Source organism: Gouania willdenowi, chromosome 6 (genome assembly GCF_900634775.1).
Source record: "Gouania willdenowi chromosome 6, fGouWil2.1, whole genome shotgun sequence".
NCBI lineage: Eukaryota > Metazoa > Chordata > Actinopteri > Blenniiformes > Gobiesocidae > Gouania > Gouania willdenowi.
In genome coordinates, this window is record NC_041049.1 from 5225890 (window position 1) to 5241333 (window position 15444).

Here is a 15444-nt window from a genome sequence, read left to right on the forward strand (position 1 = left end):
TACTTTCACCCCCCATGTTTATTATTAGGCCAGGCTACCGGACTCAAAACGCCCTCACTTCGTTCTTCTTCTTCTTCTTCTTCTTCTTCTTCTTCTTCTTCTTCTTCTTCTTCTTCTTCTTGTGTAAACTAGTTAAAATCATTATTCCTCTGTTATTCGTGAACGGCTCGGGCTGAAATTTGGTAGCTATAATCTATGGACGTGTACGCATCGACGCTCGGAGCCCTATTTTTGGTTTGGGGCCCCAAAATAAATTTTATTTCTCATTTATTTGCGAGTCAAATATTCCGACGGTTGGTGGTACCGAATCATTGACACATACCAATATATAAATGGTGTCACGGGGGCTCCAGGGGGCGCCATTTTTCAAACGACTACTCCTCCGTTTGCTCTCGTTAGATCAGAATGCAGTTTAGTATGGATACTCTATGAACGAATATCAAGAGACACGCGGAGCCCTTTTTTTGAAATGGGGGCCGGGGGCCCACCCCCCATTTCCGGTCATTTCCAAATGTATGAGAACATAGTCGTGTGATGTATCTTTTCAAAGGTAATTCAACATAGATTATGATTATGCCTTACACAATTCATTTAGAAGCCCAACCCACTTTTTGCTGCTATTTCCATTAAAGTCGTTTTCTCATTTATTTGTGAGTCAAATATTGCGACAGTTGGTGGTACCGAGTCATTGACACATACCAATGTATAAATGGGGCCCATTACTCCGTATGTGCCATGGGGGCGCCATTTTCAAATGACTACTCCTCCGTTAATGAGCGAATGCTTTTTTTACTCAGTGGAACCAAATAATTTGAATTCTCGAGAACGTGGTACGTGGTATTTGGCACGGAGTCGTTCATCCAAACTTGTTTTTGGTAATAAATCTATAAATCTGTCCACCGTTCCCTTGTATACAGTAAACATCTCACGCATTAACTTAAAAAGGAGAAATCTTGCACAATTGGAATTTTTGGAATTTATTTTTGCACAAAGCATCTGTATAAAATAAAAGGTTTTTCAAAACGTACAATTATTTTTTGACTAAAATAACTCCAATGAATGTAATTGAAAATGAAAAAAAAAAAAACGATCAAACTCTAAGTATAATTAAATTTATGAAATCTGGCACGATTAAGAACATATGGATTATGTTCAATGTGAGACCATGAAATGGAAATAAAAAAAAACAATTACAAACAATGATAATTTACTCAGTAACAGTTGGGTGTAGAAATATAACTAATGACTTTAATTCTTTTAGAACGTTCTTAAGCACCAGTAAAATGACTGATTTAGAAATATACTCAAAAAAAGTACAAGTACCCATAAAAACAACTCAATTACAGTAACGTGAGTAAAGTCTGCACAGAAAAACCAATGTGTGAAAGCACCACAACTACAGTGAGGATTCCTACTGTAATCTTCTAAACTGGTTTTTAGGGCATGTGGCATCTCTGAGTGAGTTTTTGCCTCCTGAAGCTGCCACGTATGAAGGGGAGGAGCCAAGAGAGAAGCTCCTCCCTCCACTGCTGCTCTTCTGTTTGCATCCGCATTACATCACAGCTTATTTAACAGGCTTACAGTTGTACTTTTATGTGTAAGACAGGATTTGTTTGTAAAGTGAAGCGTCTTAGAAACAGAAAAGTTGTAAACTTAGATGTTAATGGATCAGGTGTCAGTGAACATGTGAAAACTGATCTTTTTGGGACAAAAACCTAAATTAAGTTCAGTTTCAAATGTTTGCTTTGGTTTTGGCACTTTTTCTTCAGGTTTTAATTCACATAAATGATCAACTACAGTGAAATATTGGAGAAATTGATGTTTTTTCTGTACAAAAATGATTGAATTTTCTGTTTATTTGTGCAAAATATAAGGTGAAATGTTGAGTGCAAAATTGCTCATGAAAGTAGGAGAAAAAACTTTAGATAATTGTTTCACTGATTGAAAAGATAAAATCTCTTTTAAACTTTAAACGTGAAAACTTAATTTGCACTTTTCTTTTACACAAAAGTGAGTTGTTTTGGTGCAAATATGAGAAAAGTATGTTGTTATTATTGTGCAAACAAATATAAATAACTTATTTCTGCTTTGTTTCTTTATTCATTTATTTAAGTTGCATAACATCCCATTTGTTCTTATTTCAAAGTGAAGACAAATGTGCACAAACAGGCTCGTAAAAGTGCTAAAGTCATTCATTGAGCAGTGGAGGCTGGGACAGGGACCGACCAGGGACAGCCCCCATCCGCATACCTCAGCGCACAAAGGCTCCGGGGAAGGACACGACGCGCTCCCTGATACGCTGCCGGTCCACACTGAGGTTCCGGACTCACAACCATCCACATCCACCTCAGTGAGCCTCCATCACAGTCATTCTGTGCTGCTCACACCGACCATGACGGCCAAGAACCGACAGAAGAGCAGCAGCAGCGTTACGCAGCAGGATGACGCGTCGAAGAAAAGCACGAAGAGTAGCAACAGTAACAGCAGTAACAGTAACGGGACGAGCGCTCCCCCAGGCCAGGGGCCACGGCCCAGCTGCCTCGGGTCCCTCCTCACCACCGGGCTGTACGTGGCTCTGATCGGAGCTGTGGGCTTGGCTGCGTTTTACGCACAGATGTTGGTGGAGGACGTGAAGCAGATGCAGGGAAGGAACGAGGAGAGAGCGCAGAGGAGCGAAGAAGTGATCAGCAAGATGGAGAGTGTGTCTGTGCAGGTAGGAGAGATAAATAACTACACTGACACACACCTTTGTAAAGTCCAACACTTAGTTCCAAACTTTCCCACTGTAGCTGAAGGTGGTTGAACATGAACATTGGAGACAGGACCATTGGAGACAGGACCATTGGAGACAGGGTCATCTATAAGGGGAATAAGGGGAGAGATTTCTGGGGTCCATCCATAAAGTCAGTAAAATGATGGTCTATTGTTCTATGAATCTGTGATAAACACATTTATTAATTCATCTGAATAATATCAATTGTTATCCAGGAAGTTTATTATTACATAGTCATCTTAAATATGTAAATTGTTGTTTTAATCAGAAATAAAATGGGTCAAAAGTGACTTAAAATGGTGGAAAAGTGTGAAATGGGATTTTAAAAACCACAGAAATTGGTTAAAAATTGCAAATTAAAGTGGCCAAAAATGGACAGAAAAAATGATTTAAAAAAAAGGTTCAAAGTGTCAATTTTGGCTTAAAAGTGTCAGAAAAAAGTAGGAACAATTATTTTAAACTGTCAAATAATGAGCATGAGACATAGTGAATGTGGCGTGATTAACTAAAATAAGCATGAAATATGGTGAAAAGAGGTTGAAAGTGACAATAATGTGTCAACATGTTCTTTGTGCTTCTTTAATGCATTTCTGCCACTTCTCCACCAAATTTCAATTGCCTTCTTTGTAAATGTTTTTTACTTTCATGACATATTTGGCACTTATAAATCCTTTCCACCACTTTTCCTCCTAATGTTGCATATGTTGACCCATTATTGTCATTTTTACCATATTTCATGCTTATTTTTGCCAATTTAACCACATTCACGATTTATCATGCCCATTATTTGCCCGTTTAAACTGATTCTTCCTACATTTAAAATGACATTACCCCCAACAACCATTTCTGGTCACTTTTAACCCATTTTATTTCTGATTAAAACAAGGATTTACATCTTAAGGATGACTATATACTACGGTTCAAATAATACTAAACTTCCTGGATAACAGTGGATATTATTCAGATAAATAAATAAATGTGGTTATCACAGATTCATAGAACAATAGACCATCATTTTACTGACTTTATGGATGGACCCCAAAAATCTCTCCCCTATGTTCCACCTTATAGATGACCCTGTCTCCACATGACTGTTCTTCAATGTTCATGTCTGTGTTCAACCACCTTCAGGTACAGTGGGGGTCCCCGCTCTCTGGAACCTTTATTTTGGCATAAAAAGTTGAGAACCACTCTCCTAAGGGACCTTTACTGCTCCTTAAACAGTTCGCAGCCGACGCTCGTGTGGCTAAAGTTAGCGAGTGAATCACAGACTGTTGAAGGACTCTCACCCAAAAGAACTTTTATCCTCAGGGTTTGTGTGTCTAATAATCCGGCTGAATGCTTCACTCCAATAGAAAACAATGAGCTGCTCTTTACAGGCAGTGGGGCCGTGTGACATCATCAAACACGTAATTTCAAGATGGCGGAACACAGGCTCTAAAGCTGTAAAGTAATCCCATTTTTAAAATGCACTAAAATGAATATGGTGCAAAATAATGTGTTTTGATCTTCTAATAAGTACATTTTAAATATTTTAGGCCAAACTTGTAAAAAAAGTGGAGGATCCCTTTAGGTTTGATGAGAAGCAGTTCTAAGCTTCTGTTAAATGTCTAAAAAATGATGGAAAAGTTAATGATGATTGGTTATCAGAGAAGTTAGAAGATCTGCATCAATGACGTTGTCTTCGCTGTGGACAGGTGGAGTCTCTGCGGAGCGTCGTGGATGGACTGGAGTCGTCCCTGGGTGTCACACGGGTGGAGCTTGAAGGAGCCATCAGCCGGATGAAGAGAAACGAGGTGGAGACCAGGAGGGTAGAGGAAGCTCTCCAGAAGCTCCAGAACGACCTCCTCAGGGAGCTCTCCGAGGGCATTGCAGCCGTGAAGACGTCTCGAGAAGAGGACTTCTCGTCTCTGGAGAAGGCCGTGGAGGCACGCCTGGCCGAGGTCAGCCAGTCCATCGCCACCAGCATGGCGGTGTTCACCGAAGCCCAGGGCGAGGCGGAGCAGCAGCTGGCCAATCTCAAAGCTCAGCTGGGTGTGATGGAGGACCCGGGGCTCCTCAAACAGGAACTCACCGCCATCGTCAACGCTGTGGCTGAAATGAAAACATCCAAAGACGCGTCCGAAAAGACGACGGATTCCCTCACGGCACAGATTGGTGCCGTGAGGGATGAGCTGCAGACGCGCAACCAGGAAGTGGCTTCGCTGTCTCAGGAGGTGGAGATGGTGAGGTCAGTGGTGCAAACCACCACCGGCAGCCTGAGGCAGTCTCTGTCAGCGGCCGAGGCTGAAATCCAGACTTTGAAGGACTCTACCGCGACGCTGGAGAGCAGCATGGCGCAGGTGACGGACACGGTGCGTGAGGTGGAGAACCAGTCGAGCGCGGCTGCTGCTGAAGCCCAGAGAAGGTCCGATGAGCTGGAGGCCAAAGTGAAAGCTTCAGAGGAGGGCGGAGAATTCCTGTCCGCTGACGTCACCTCCAAGTTGGAGGTGCTGTTCGCCAAATACGATGAACATGATAGCGTCCTCTCTACCCAGGGCAAAGCCATGGATGACGCCAAGAAGGAGCTGCAGGAGGAGCTGGACCAGGTGAGGAGCAGCATGGAGGAGATCCAGGCATCTCTCCAGGCTGAGTCCGAGCCAAAGGAGTCCATCCTGGACCAGCAGGTGGAGGATCTAAAGAAAAGGCTGTCCACTCTGGAACAGCACGGCAGTAGAATGGAGATTCTACAGGGCGTCGTGACAGGGCTGGAAAAGAGAGCGGTCAAACAGGAAGTCCACGAGCAGGCCATCGCCGCCCTGCAGGACGCCGTGCAGAAGACCACAGAGACACTGTCAGCTTTAGCTGAGAAAAGAGCTGAAGAAGAAGAGTAGGAGGCGTTGAGCTTCTCCATAGAACCAGGAAACCAAAATCCTCCTCAAACTTGATCGTTGCACAATTCGGTGGAAGTTGGACTGTTGCTGATCTGTGAACAAAAACCTACACTCACTCTGCACTGTAGTTTCAATTTTATTGTTTTGTTGAAGTATTTCTCCTGAAGCTGTCTGTTTGAACCCAAACATGAACTGTTGTGTAGCACTCCTTTACAAACTCTGTTTTTGTACGAGAATAAAACACGGTCTTGAGTCAAATCTATGCTGACTGAGCATTTTCTTACCAAACACAAGCATTTATTCAAAAAGTAACCATATCTTAGTGTATGTACAGCTACACATGTTATACGCTCATCATCAGGATATCTTTAGTGTTTATGAAAGACATTTGAAGCCACTTTTTGTGCGGAAAAAGCCACTATTTCCAGATGCTAACATTAGCTAATCATGTATCTGGTTCTATATGTAGCATCTGTTTTTTTGTGTGTAGTTTCTTTTAAAGGTTAGAGCTGTATAAACATCTGTCCACACACTTTAAACTTTTGTGAAAGAGTTAAAAAAAACAAAAAACTCTGCCTTTTCTACTTTGCTGTGTTGACATTTACCTTTAGCATAGTAGCTAGCTTACTTGGCTAGCTGGTAGCCTGCTAGCATAAACTTATGTGTTGTTGATTCTTTTAACTTCATTATTTTTACTTTATATTTATTCAGATAACTGTTTTAATGTGAGTTAGTTTTGTTTTAAATCTTACATTTAATTTACGTCTTTGATTTATAATTAATATCTGAAACTTTTATGACTTAAATGAAACGCTAACTTCCGGTGATTTTCTTCTGCCTCCAGTGTTGGGGTCAATTACATTTTTCATTTACAATTATGACTTAAATTATCCATGTTCGATTATAATTCAATTACGATTACATTGACCAGCAATTTTTCCAATTTCAATTACAATTAAAATGATCGTTTTTTCCCCTGAGAGTCATTCACAATTAGTGAGCCTTTATTAAATAACCCTAAATAAGCTTTTTCTTGTGTTAGCTTTCTGTTAGCATCTCTTATAACAGGTCAGTTTTGACACGTCTTAAATTAGCTGTAAAATACACACACACACACACACACACAAATACAATCGTTCCGGCAAGTTTATTTTGTCTTCTTTTTTTAAATAATAGTCGAAACATGTCAGATTAAAGTTGTCTGAAAAAACAAAACCGTAACATATAAATGTTATCTATAACGCAATTCATTTTTCATGTCTTGGTTACATTGTTCCTTATTCGTGAAAATATCGGTATTAATATTTTTGGTGTGGGCGTCTTATACAGTCATGCATTTAACTAAATTGTTAATGACAGCGTTTGTATAGTTTCCATGCCAAATACAATTACAAAGTCAATTATCTGAACTTAATTACAATTACAACAGTTACAGAGTTTTTCCAATTAAAATTACAACTATAATGTCATGACTGTAATTATCATTCAATTCTGCGATTACGGTTGTAATTGACCACAACCCTGCTGATTGCTCACAAAAATGATGACGCGCACACGCACACACACACACACACAGAGAAAGACTGTTTGTTTATGACACCATTGAGGACAACTATTAACCACATAAAAAATAAAAAAGATTACGTCAACAGACAGCAGATTAAAGTCAATAACTCATTTCAGTCTCTAATATCAGAAAAGTCACTTATTTCAGTAACTTGTTGCAATGTGTCACCTAATTCTCCTCTGACTACAGTGAGATTCACTAAAGTCTGACGAAGTTCTGCGATTTCTCGCTCCCTCTGCGTGAGATCTTCAGCTAATCGTCCAATCCGAAGAGTTAAATCTGCCATTTGAGGCTCAAACGCCAAAAAGTCTCTCCTGATGGCGGCGACCTTGGGTTTCAGATCGCTAGCAAAGGTCACGGTTCTGATGAGGCGAGCGCGCCCGCTCTCCAGCTCCCTCAGCTGGTCAGAGATGAGCGCGTCAGCGTGGACGAGTTCGGGGATGCGTCCGCGGAGCTTCTCGATGGCCTGGGTGTTGCGTTCGGAGGCGGCTCGGAGATTGGAGACCCGGTCGATGCTGCCGGCCAGCACGTCTCCAATGCGTTTGATCATGCTCCGCTCCACCTGCGCCGTCTTATCCTCCAGCTCCCCGACGTGGGTCAGCAACGACTCCAACTCAGACCGAAGGCCGTCCATTCTGCGCACATCGGTTCTTACTGACGCCACCTGGAGGCCAACACAAGCTGTTACACATCTATTTTAAAGAGGGGGGTGAAAAAAAAACTAAAGAAGGATGATGAAGGACAGAAGAAGAGCTCTGTGTGCATTAAATAAAGGCAACAGAATTCTACTGGATTCACGACTGATTCTAATGAGCAGCAGCGAATCCTGGTTGCCTTTATTTACATGCAACAAAACAGGTTTACATAAAAAAAATTTAAGTTTCACTGATTTTTAGAGATGGACTTGCTTCATTTAAGTTTTTTTTATTTTTTTGCTAAATGAACCTAAATGCTTCACCTCCTATACAACTCAATGGACTTAAAGGGGCAATTTACGTCACCAATGACATCATTTCAACACGGCGGCGTACAGGGTAAAGTAGTCCTAGTTTTAAAAGTGAATAAAACAAATATGGTGCAAAATAATGCGTTTTGTTTGGTGTAAATCTTCTAATGAGGACATTTGGAAGGTTTTAGGCCACATTTGTAAAAACAGTGGAGGATCCCTTTAAGAAGGTTCTGGGAGGAACCATCGTGTGAGGAGCAGGAGGGGTGTTTGATTTAAATATTGTGCTAAATTAGTTGTTTGTTTTTTAGTACAGACACGGTTAACTTAACAAAACGTAGATATTTTCTAGATGTTATGAAATGTGTTTACATTGTTAGATTTGCAATGCACAGTTTTAATCAATAAATAGAGAACTTGCCTGTGCTTCAGCAGAGGCGGGGCTTAATTATCTGTCAGCCTATAAAGCTGCATTGTTGAGATTGCTGCATGAACTGAGATATGTTTGTAGATCTGCTCATGTTTAAACCCTGTTTTTTTTTTTGCCTATTTTATTGTAAATACTTTTCTACTTTTGAGACAATGAATAAATACATTTTAGTCGGCACAGAATAACTGAGAAGGATGAATACAAGAAAAACGGAGCGACTGCAGATGTGCAGGGAGAGCCAGATGAGAGCATCTGCTGGTAAGCAGGAGACCATGACATCCATGTGGTAAAAGTCAAACTAAACTTTAAAAACTAATGTGTCGTGGATTTAAACCAAATAAATCTTTGATCAAGGACAAATCTAATGTTAATTCTCGATTCATTATTTTAGCTACAGGCTTGTTATTGGTTTAATTTGAGCATTAGCATTAGTATTAGCCTCTGATAAGAAAAAGCTCTGTTTGTACTTCAGGGTTGACTATTAGCATTAGACATCTTACAAGCTTGCATTAGAAAACAGTCGTTAACGCCTCACTTCTCAGCGTTAGCATTAACGTTAGCATTCAAACCTTGTTGCTGAAGTCTTTGGCGATGGCCGTGGTCCTCTCCTCGATCAGTCCCACAGCTTTTCTCAGCGACGTCAGGCTAATCTGAAGCTGGGTTCGTTTCTCCGTCAGTCCCAAGGCCCACTCCTTTAGCTGCCCCATGTCCTGCTCAAGGGTTTTCAACTGGGGGTACACGGACCCTCGCTGGGCCTCCAACTCCTGCTGCATCAGCCGGACGTGCTCACACTGAAAGAAGTCGGAGACATTTCTTATTACCCATCGAGGAAAGTTAGAACAACCTTTCCTTTTTGTTCCGCATCATAAATAAAAACAGTTTAGTTAATATTTCTGATTAAACAAAAGCATTTTTCCCAAACGTCACCATATCTCGATATACATGTGTATGTACAGCTACACATTATACGCTCCTCATCAGGATATCTTTGGTGCTTCTGAGACATTTGAAGCCATTTTTTTGTTAAAAAAGGCACAAAATCCAGATGCTAACTGTAGCTAATCATGTATCAGGTTCTATATGTAGCTTTGTTATTTTGTGTTTCTTTTAAAGGTTAGAGATGTATAAACATCTGTCAACACACTTTAATTTAATTTAAAATTTTTTGTGAAAGTCAAATAATCCAGATGCTAACATGAGCTAATCCCTGTTGCTGGATCCACATGTTAGCATTCATTTTTTGTGTGTAGTTTCTTTGCTAGATCTGGTTTTAAAGGTTAGAACAGTATAAACAGCTGATAAAACACTTTAAACTACCTCATTGTGCCTGTGAAACTTTTGTTGCTTTAAAACAAGACAAGTATAGTTTGTCATTTCTTTTTTTGCAAGTTTGTGGCAATCAAGGATGTAATTGTTTAATAATAATAATAATAATAATAATAATAAAAAAAACCCCCAGCAAACTCATTAAGTCACATTAATAACAGGGTGGTTTCAAACACACCACATCTCAAATAATGTGTTTAACCTCCATCCATCCATTTTCATACCCGCTTATTCCCGTTTAACAGGGTCGCGGGGGTCTGCCGGTGCCAATCTCCGGCTCTCATAGGGCGCTGGGCGGGGGTACACCCTGGACAGGGCGCCAGTCCATCACAGGGCAACACAGACACAGACAACCATTCACTCTCTCATTCACTCCTATGGGCAATTTTAGAGACTCCAATCAACCTTACAGTCATGTTTTTGGATTGTGGGAGGAAGCCGGAGTACCCGGAGGAAACCCACGCAGCACGGGGAGAACATGCAAACTCCACACAGAAAGGACCCAGGACCTTCTTGCTGTGGGGCGGACGTGCTAACCACTAACCCACCGTGCGCCCTGTGTTTAACCTTTCATACTTAAAAAAAACAATAAGATAACAATGTTAATAAATCACATTTAACATAAAAACCACAGAGAAAAAGTGACAGTTTCTTTAACATTCTCTTTAAAAAATCCTTGAATTTTCAACCATTTTCTGAGAAAATTGCAATGTCCTTTCATGATTTCAATGCAATTGTTTGCAAGATTTTAGAAAAATTCAACACCTTGTACTTTAAAATTTGTATAGAAATAGTGCATGTCCGTGCAACTATGAGGTAGCTTTTATAAAATAGTGTTAAGGGACTAAGATATCTGCAGGTGAACTAAATGATTTATTTAAAAATTCATGTTTTCTCTGTAATTTTCACTTTTCTTTTCTTTGCTGTACATTATTTCAGAAAATCCATGTTGTACATGCTTTACAGTAAAACATTCGAAATCCATGCTTAAATGACAAGTCTGGTGTCAAATTACAAGCTCTGATGTCAGCTCTCTCTTAGCACCGATCAAAGCGAAGGATTTGTGAAGACCAGCCAATCAGAGGAGAGCATGGAGAGGCAACAAAACCAAAGTGATTTCATTATGAGGAGATGTTTAAAACCAACACATCAAGTGATTGAAAATGTTTAAAACTTTATTTAAACAATGAAAACATTCATCGTTGTTGGAGCATTGTCACAGATTTATGTATAAAAACCATATAAAATACATGAGTTATTTATTATAAAACAGAATACTAGCATTAATACTGGAAACAATTAATATATAAATATGTAAACACAACAGAGCTGCAAATAACGTGCATTATGATTGACTCGTCAGTTAGTGAGGTCATCAGGAGGTGGAACTTCCATCCATGGCTCCTCCTCCTGCTCCGCCCTGCTCTCCTTCAGGACCATGGCCAGACCCCGTACCGCCTCTTTGACCACATGCAGCTCGCTCTTCATCTCCTGGATGCTGCTGTGCACCTGCAGAGCCTCCAGGTCCCTCCTGATCTCCAGGATCTCGCTGACCGCCTTCACCATGCTGTCCTCGCTCCCCAACACCTGCAGCGTCAGCTCCTCCAGCCTCTGCTCCGCCCCGCTCAGGTCTCCTCCCAACCTCAGGATGGAGCGCACCGCCTCCTCCACCTGCGGCAGCTGCTCATCGCACTGTTGTGCGCGAGGAACGAGCTCCTGGAGCTGGGAGTGAAGCTCCGCCTCCCTGCGGCTGAGCCCGCCCACCTCCTGGTCCAGCTTGTGGATCTGCTTGGTGTTCCAGTCCAGCTGGTCCTGAGCCTTCTTGGCGTCGTCGTCCTCAGTGCGCTGCAGGGCGCGGGCGTTCCTGCTGGTGCTGTCCTCCAGCTCCTCCAGCCTCTCGGCCAGAAGCCTGGCTCTCCGCTCGGCCTCGTTCACCTGCTCCGTGGCTGAGGCGTGGCCCTCCCTGGACTCTGCTTTGAGCGCGCTCAGGTCTGAGTTGATGGAGGCCAAACGTTCCTGCCATGTCTCTGTAACGTTCATAAAATGGGTGTTGACCGCCTGCAGCTCATTGGACGCCAAGTTCTCGTCCGTCTTCATCGCTGCCGCCGAAGCGTGGAGGGCGGACACTTCCTGCTGCAGTTTGGTTGCCATGGCGACGGCCCTAAGCGCCTCCTGCAGGTCGTCCTCGGAGGCGACAAGCTGCAGCCGCAACACAGAAGAGGAGGAGCCGTTTGTGTGGACACTCAGAGGATTCACAGGGGTTCTCAACTCGTGGGCCGGGACCCAAATGTGAGTCACAGACCTGCTTTCAAGATTTATCGTTCTTTCTTTTTCTTTTATACATCATTGTGTTTGTAAATAAAGTCATCTGTAGAAAGTTGCTTTCTGTAGTTTGTGATTTAAAATCCAAACTTTAGTTCCTTAGATTCATTTATCACCTATTGACTCGATAAGACCGCCCCTTTACCCTTTGACCCTGCTCCCCCAGCGCCGCTACGTGCTAAACTAACCCAAACATGTGGAACACTAAGACTACGTTCACACTGTGGAAACTAGTCCTTCCATCTTTTATAAAAGGGGCAGGGCCAAAGGTGACGGTTAATGACGTCCCTGATCTAGACTCAGCCAATAGAAATATTCAATTGCAGTAGCTAATTTTCAACCCATAGAGGGCAGTCACTGACATTTTACAACTAAAAACACTACATTTAAATACTTTCACTAAAATGTGAAAAGTGGGACTAGGATCATTAAACTAAATTACTTCATACTTATTGATATATGTAGTCAGCAGAAAAAATGGTTTTACGGTGTACTTACACTTTAAGACACGCCCAGTTTATTCTATAAAATCTCCAAAGAACAATCTATGCTATGCTAACTAGCTGCTCATTAATCAATATGCCTCTCTATTCACCACAGATGGAAGAACCCACAGATACTAGTTTTTATAAAAGGGGCGGGGCTTACAGTGCGTGTTTGTAACGCAAGATGTCCCCAGAACATCACATGATCTTGTTCTTAGCCAATAGCAAAATCCAATTGTAAAAGCTTGGTTTTAACACATAGAGGGCGGTCACTGACATTTTACAACAAAATTCACCAAATTAAAAAAACTCTGACTAAAATGTTGAGTTAATACCAAATACATTTGTTTTGAATAGAAAAATGTGGTTTTGTTACTCATAAAAGTTTCAGAAAACCTCTTGATGATGATGGTTGCTACTGTTTTAGTTGGAGGTACCGCTGATACCACAGCTGCGCATTATTTGAGTTATTTAGGATATTTTTTAACATCATATAATACTTTTCTGTTCATATTTGGAACGCTTTTCATTTTTACGATCGGACTATATGGTGTCTCGTTTATTAACTTTTTGTTCTTTAATGATATTTGGATGCTGAGGAGACATTTTAAGGTTAAAAACATGTTTCATTCCAGTTCTTGTTGTTACAGTTGAGTATTTAGACTATTTGCTACTAGTTTGTACATTGAGTCGTTTCCCTTGGACATGAACAAATCTATTTTTAAATCAAGGATTCTCAAACTTTTCAGCCTGTGACCCCCACCCCCCAAAATAAAAGTTCCAGAGACTGGGGACCCCCACTGTAGCTGAAGGTGGTTTAACACAGACATTGAAGAACAGTCACATGGAGACAGGACCATCTATAGGGGGAATAAAGGAGAGATTTTTGGGGTCCATCCATAAAGTCAGTAAAAATGATGGTCCATTGTTCTATGAATCTGTGATAACCTCATTTATTTATCTGAATAATATCCACTGTTATCCAGGAAGTTTTTCATTATTCACTACATAGTATATAGTCATCTTAAAGATGTAAATAGTTTAATCAGAAATAAAATGGGTTAAAACTGTGACTGAAATGTGTGGAAAATGTGGTGAAATTGGTTAAAAGTTGCAAATTAGAGTGGCCAAAAATGAATTTAAAAAAATGGTGAAAAGGATTTAAAATGTCAATATTGGCACAATTAGTTTAAAATGGCAAATAACATGACAAGTTGTCAAAAATAAGCATGAAATATGGTAAAAAGAGGTTAAAAGTGACAATAATGGGTCAACATATGTGACATTAGGTGGGAGAAGTGGTGGAAAGGGTTTAAGGTAAGAAATGGGAGTAATGTAGCAAAAATATGACAAAAAAGGTTAATATGTCAAGTTTGGTGTAGTTGCAGAAAAAGGGTCAAAATAAGCAAAAATGGGCTCAAATTATTCAGAAAATATTCTCAGTTTCCTGAAGGCATTTGCCGACCCCCTCCCTGTGTCTTGCGACCCCAAATGGAGTCCTGACCCCAAGGTTGAAAACACCTACTTTATACATATGTGAACAAAGTAAAGGAAAGTGAACTTTTGTGAGGAACTTGTCGTTAACTAATGCAGATACAGGTCAAAAATGGTTGACTAGTACTGTATTTAAAAGTGTCTGAGGGTGAGTCGAACCTTCTGAGAAACCTCCATCATCTCCTCCTTCAGCTCCATCAGGCTGGAGCTTCTTCTCTGCAGGGATCTGAACTCTTCCTCCATCTGGGAAAACCTCCGGCTGTGCTGGAGCACCATCCTGAAACAGAGACCAACACTAGTAAACAAAGAAACAAAGTGAAATGAGGTGATGTCTCACCAGCTCAGAGCTCCACACACCACCAGCAGCACTAAACAGAAGCTGCTCTTTAAGTCCACCTTAGAGGAACTTTTACTGCTTTTATCTCCAGTGTCTCTGTGGTTTCCATCTGAGTTTACATGTGAATTCTTCTTCCTCTGCTTCACCTCGCCACTCATTTTCCTTCCTTGGGCTTTAGGACAGGTTTAAAAGGCCAAACTGGGAGAAAAACGGGTTATTTTCTTCGTCCTAAAGTAAATAAAAATACCCAGTTTGGAAACAAGATCATAATTAAAGAATAACTATTGATAAAGGAGGGAAAACGCCGCGTTTTCTACGTGAAACCGCAATAAAATATACTTTTCTGTTTCCCAGTTTGTTAACGGAACGTAGCGTTCAGGTACCCATTGTTTGCTCGTAAATATGACAACACATTTCCAACCAATATAATATTATAGTAACTAAATGAGCTTGATTACCTTCGATCTCTAGTGAGTTCATTTATTGTATTTTATCTGAAAAATTTTAGCTTTCCATAGAGTTTATCCTGTAAGTTAATATTATCGTTTCAAAAAAGTTTCATCGTTCCGACAGCGGAAGGAGTAGCTTGAACGCATCACAGAGCCACGTAAGCCAACATTTGAGTAATTTGGGTTCGATTAGTAATGTCTGTAGATCGACTTCTTGACAGAAATGAGTTATTTAGAAAAACGTTGTGGTTTCGGTAGAAAACAGAGCTTTTAAAAGAATTGTGATAGTTTTATAGTACATAAAAGTAGAAAATAAAAACATTTGATGTATAAACTTAGTGTTTTTATTAATTTGCTCCAATAAAACTTCCCTTAATCTTGAAACAAGTCTGTATCTGCTTCAAAAATTGATTTATATGATTAATCAAATTGTTGCTGGAAG

General features: G+C 40.7%; 2 protein-coding genes across 3 annotated transcripts; one reads left to right on the forward strand and one right to left on the reverse strand.

The window, feature by feature from the left end:
* Positions 1 to 2125: 2125 nt before the first annotated feature.
* On the forward strand, positions 2126 to 5908 carry LOC114465292 (cytoskeleton-associated protein 4-like). Its single transcript, XM_028450214.1, has 2 exons — positions 2126 to 2713; positions 4471 to 5908. Exons 1-2 carry the CDS (start codon positions 2156 to 2158, stop codon positions 5644 to 5646), a joined length of 1734 nt encoding a protein of 577 aa, XP_028306015.1. The 5' UTR covers positions 2126 to 2155; the 3' UTR covers positions 5647 to 5908.
* Positions 5909 to 6774: 866 nt separating this feature from the next.
* LOC114465245 (inhibitor of nuclear factor kappa-B kinase-interacting protein) lies at positions 6775 to 14926 on the reverse strand. Of its 2 annotated transcripts, XM_028450125.1 has the most exons (4): positions 14554 to 14926; positions 14376 to 14493; positions 9159 to 9380; positions 6775 to 7877 (listed from the first exon to the last, which is right to left on the reverse strand). In XM_028450125.1, the coding sequence occupies exons 1-4, from the start codon at positions 14709 to 14711 to the stop codon at positions 7326 to 7328; spliced, it is 1050 nt and encodes a 349-aa protein (XP_028305926.1). In that variant the 5' UTR covers positions 14712 to 14926; the 3' UTR covers positions 6775 to 7325. The 2 variants fall into 2 exon arrangements, with proteins under 2 accessions (XP_028305926.1, XP_028305925.1); XM_028450124.1 differs by lacking the exons at positions 6775 to 7877; positions 9159 to 9380 and adding an exon at positions 11199 to 12114.
* Between the last annotated feature and the right edge of the window lie 518 nt (positions 14927 to 15444).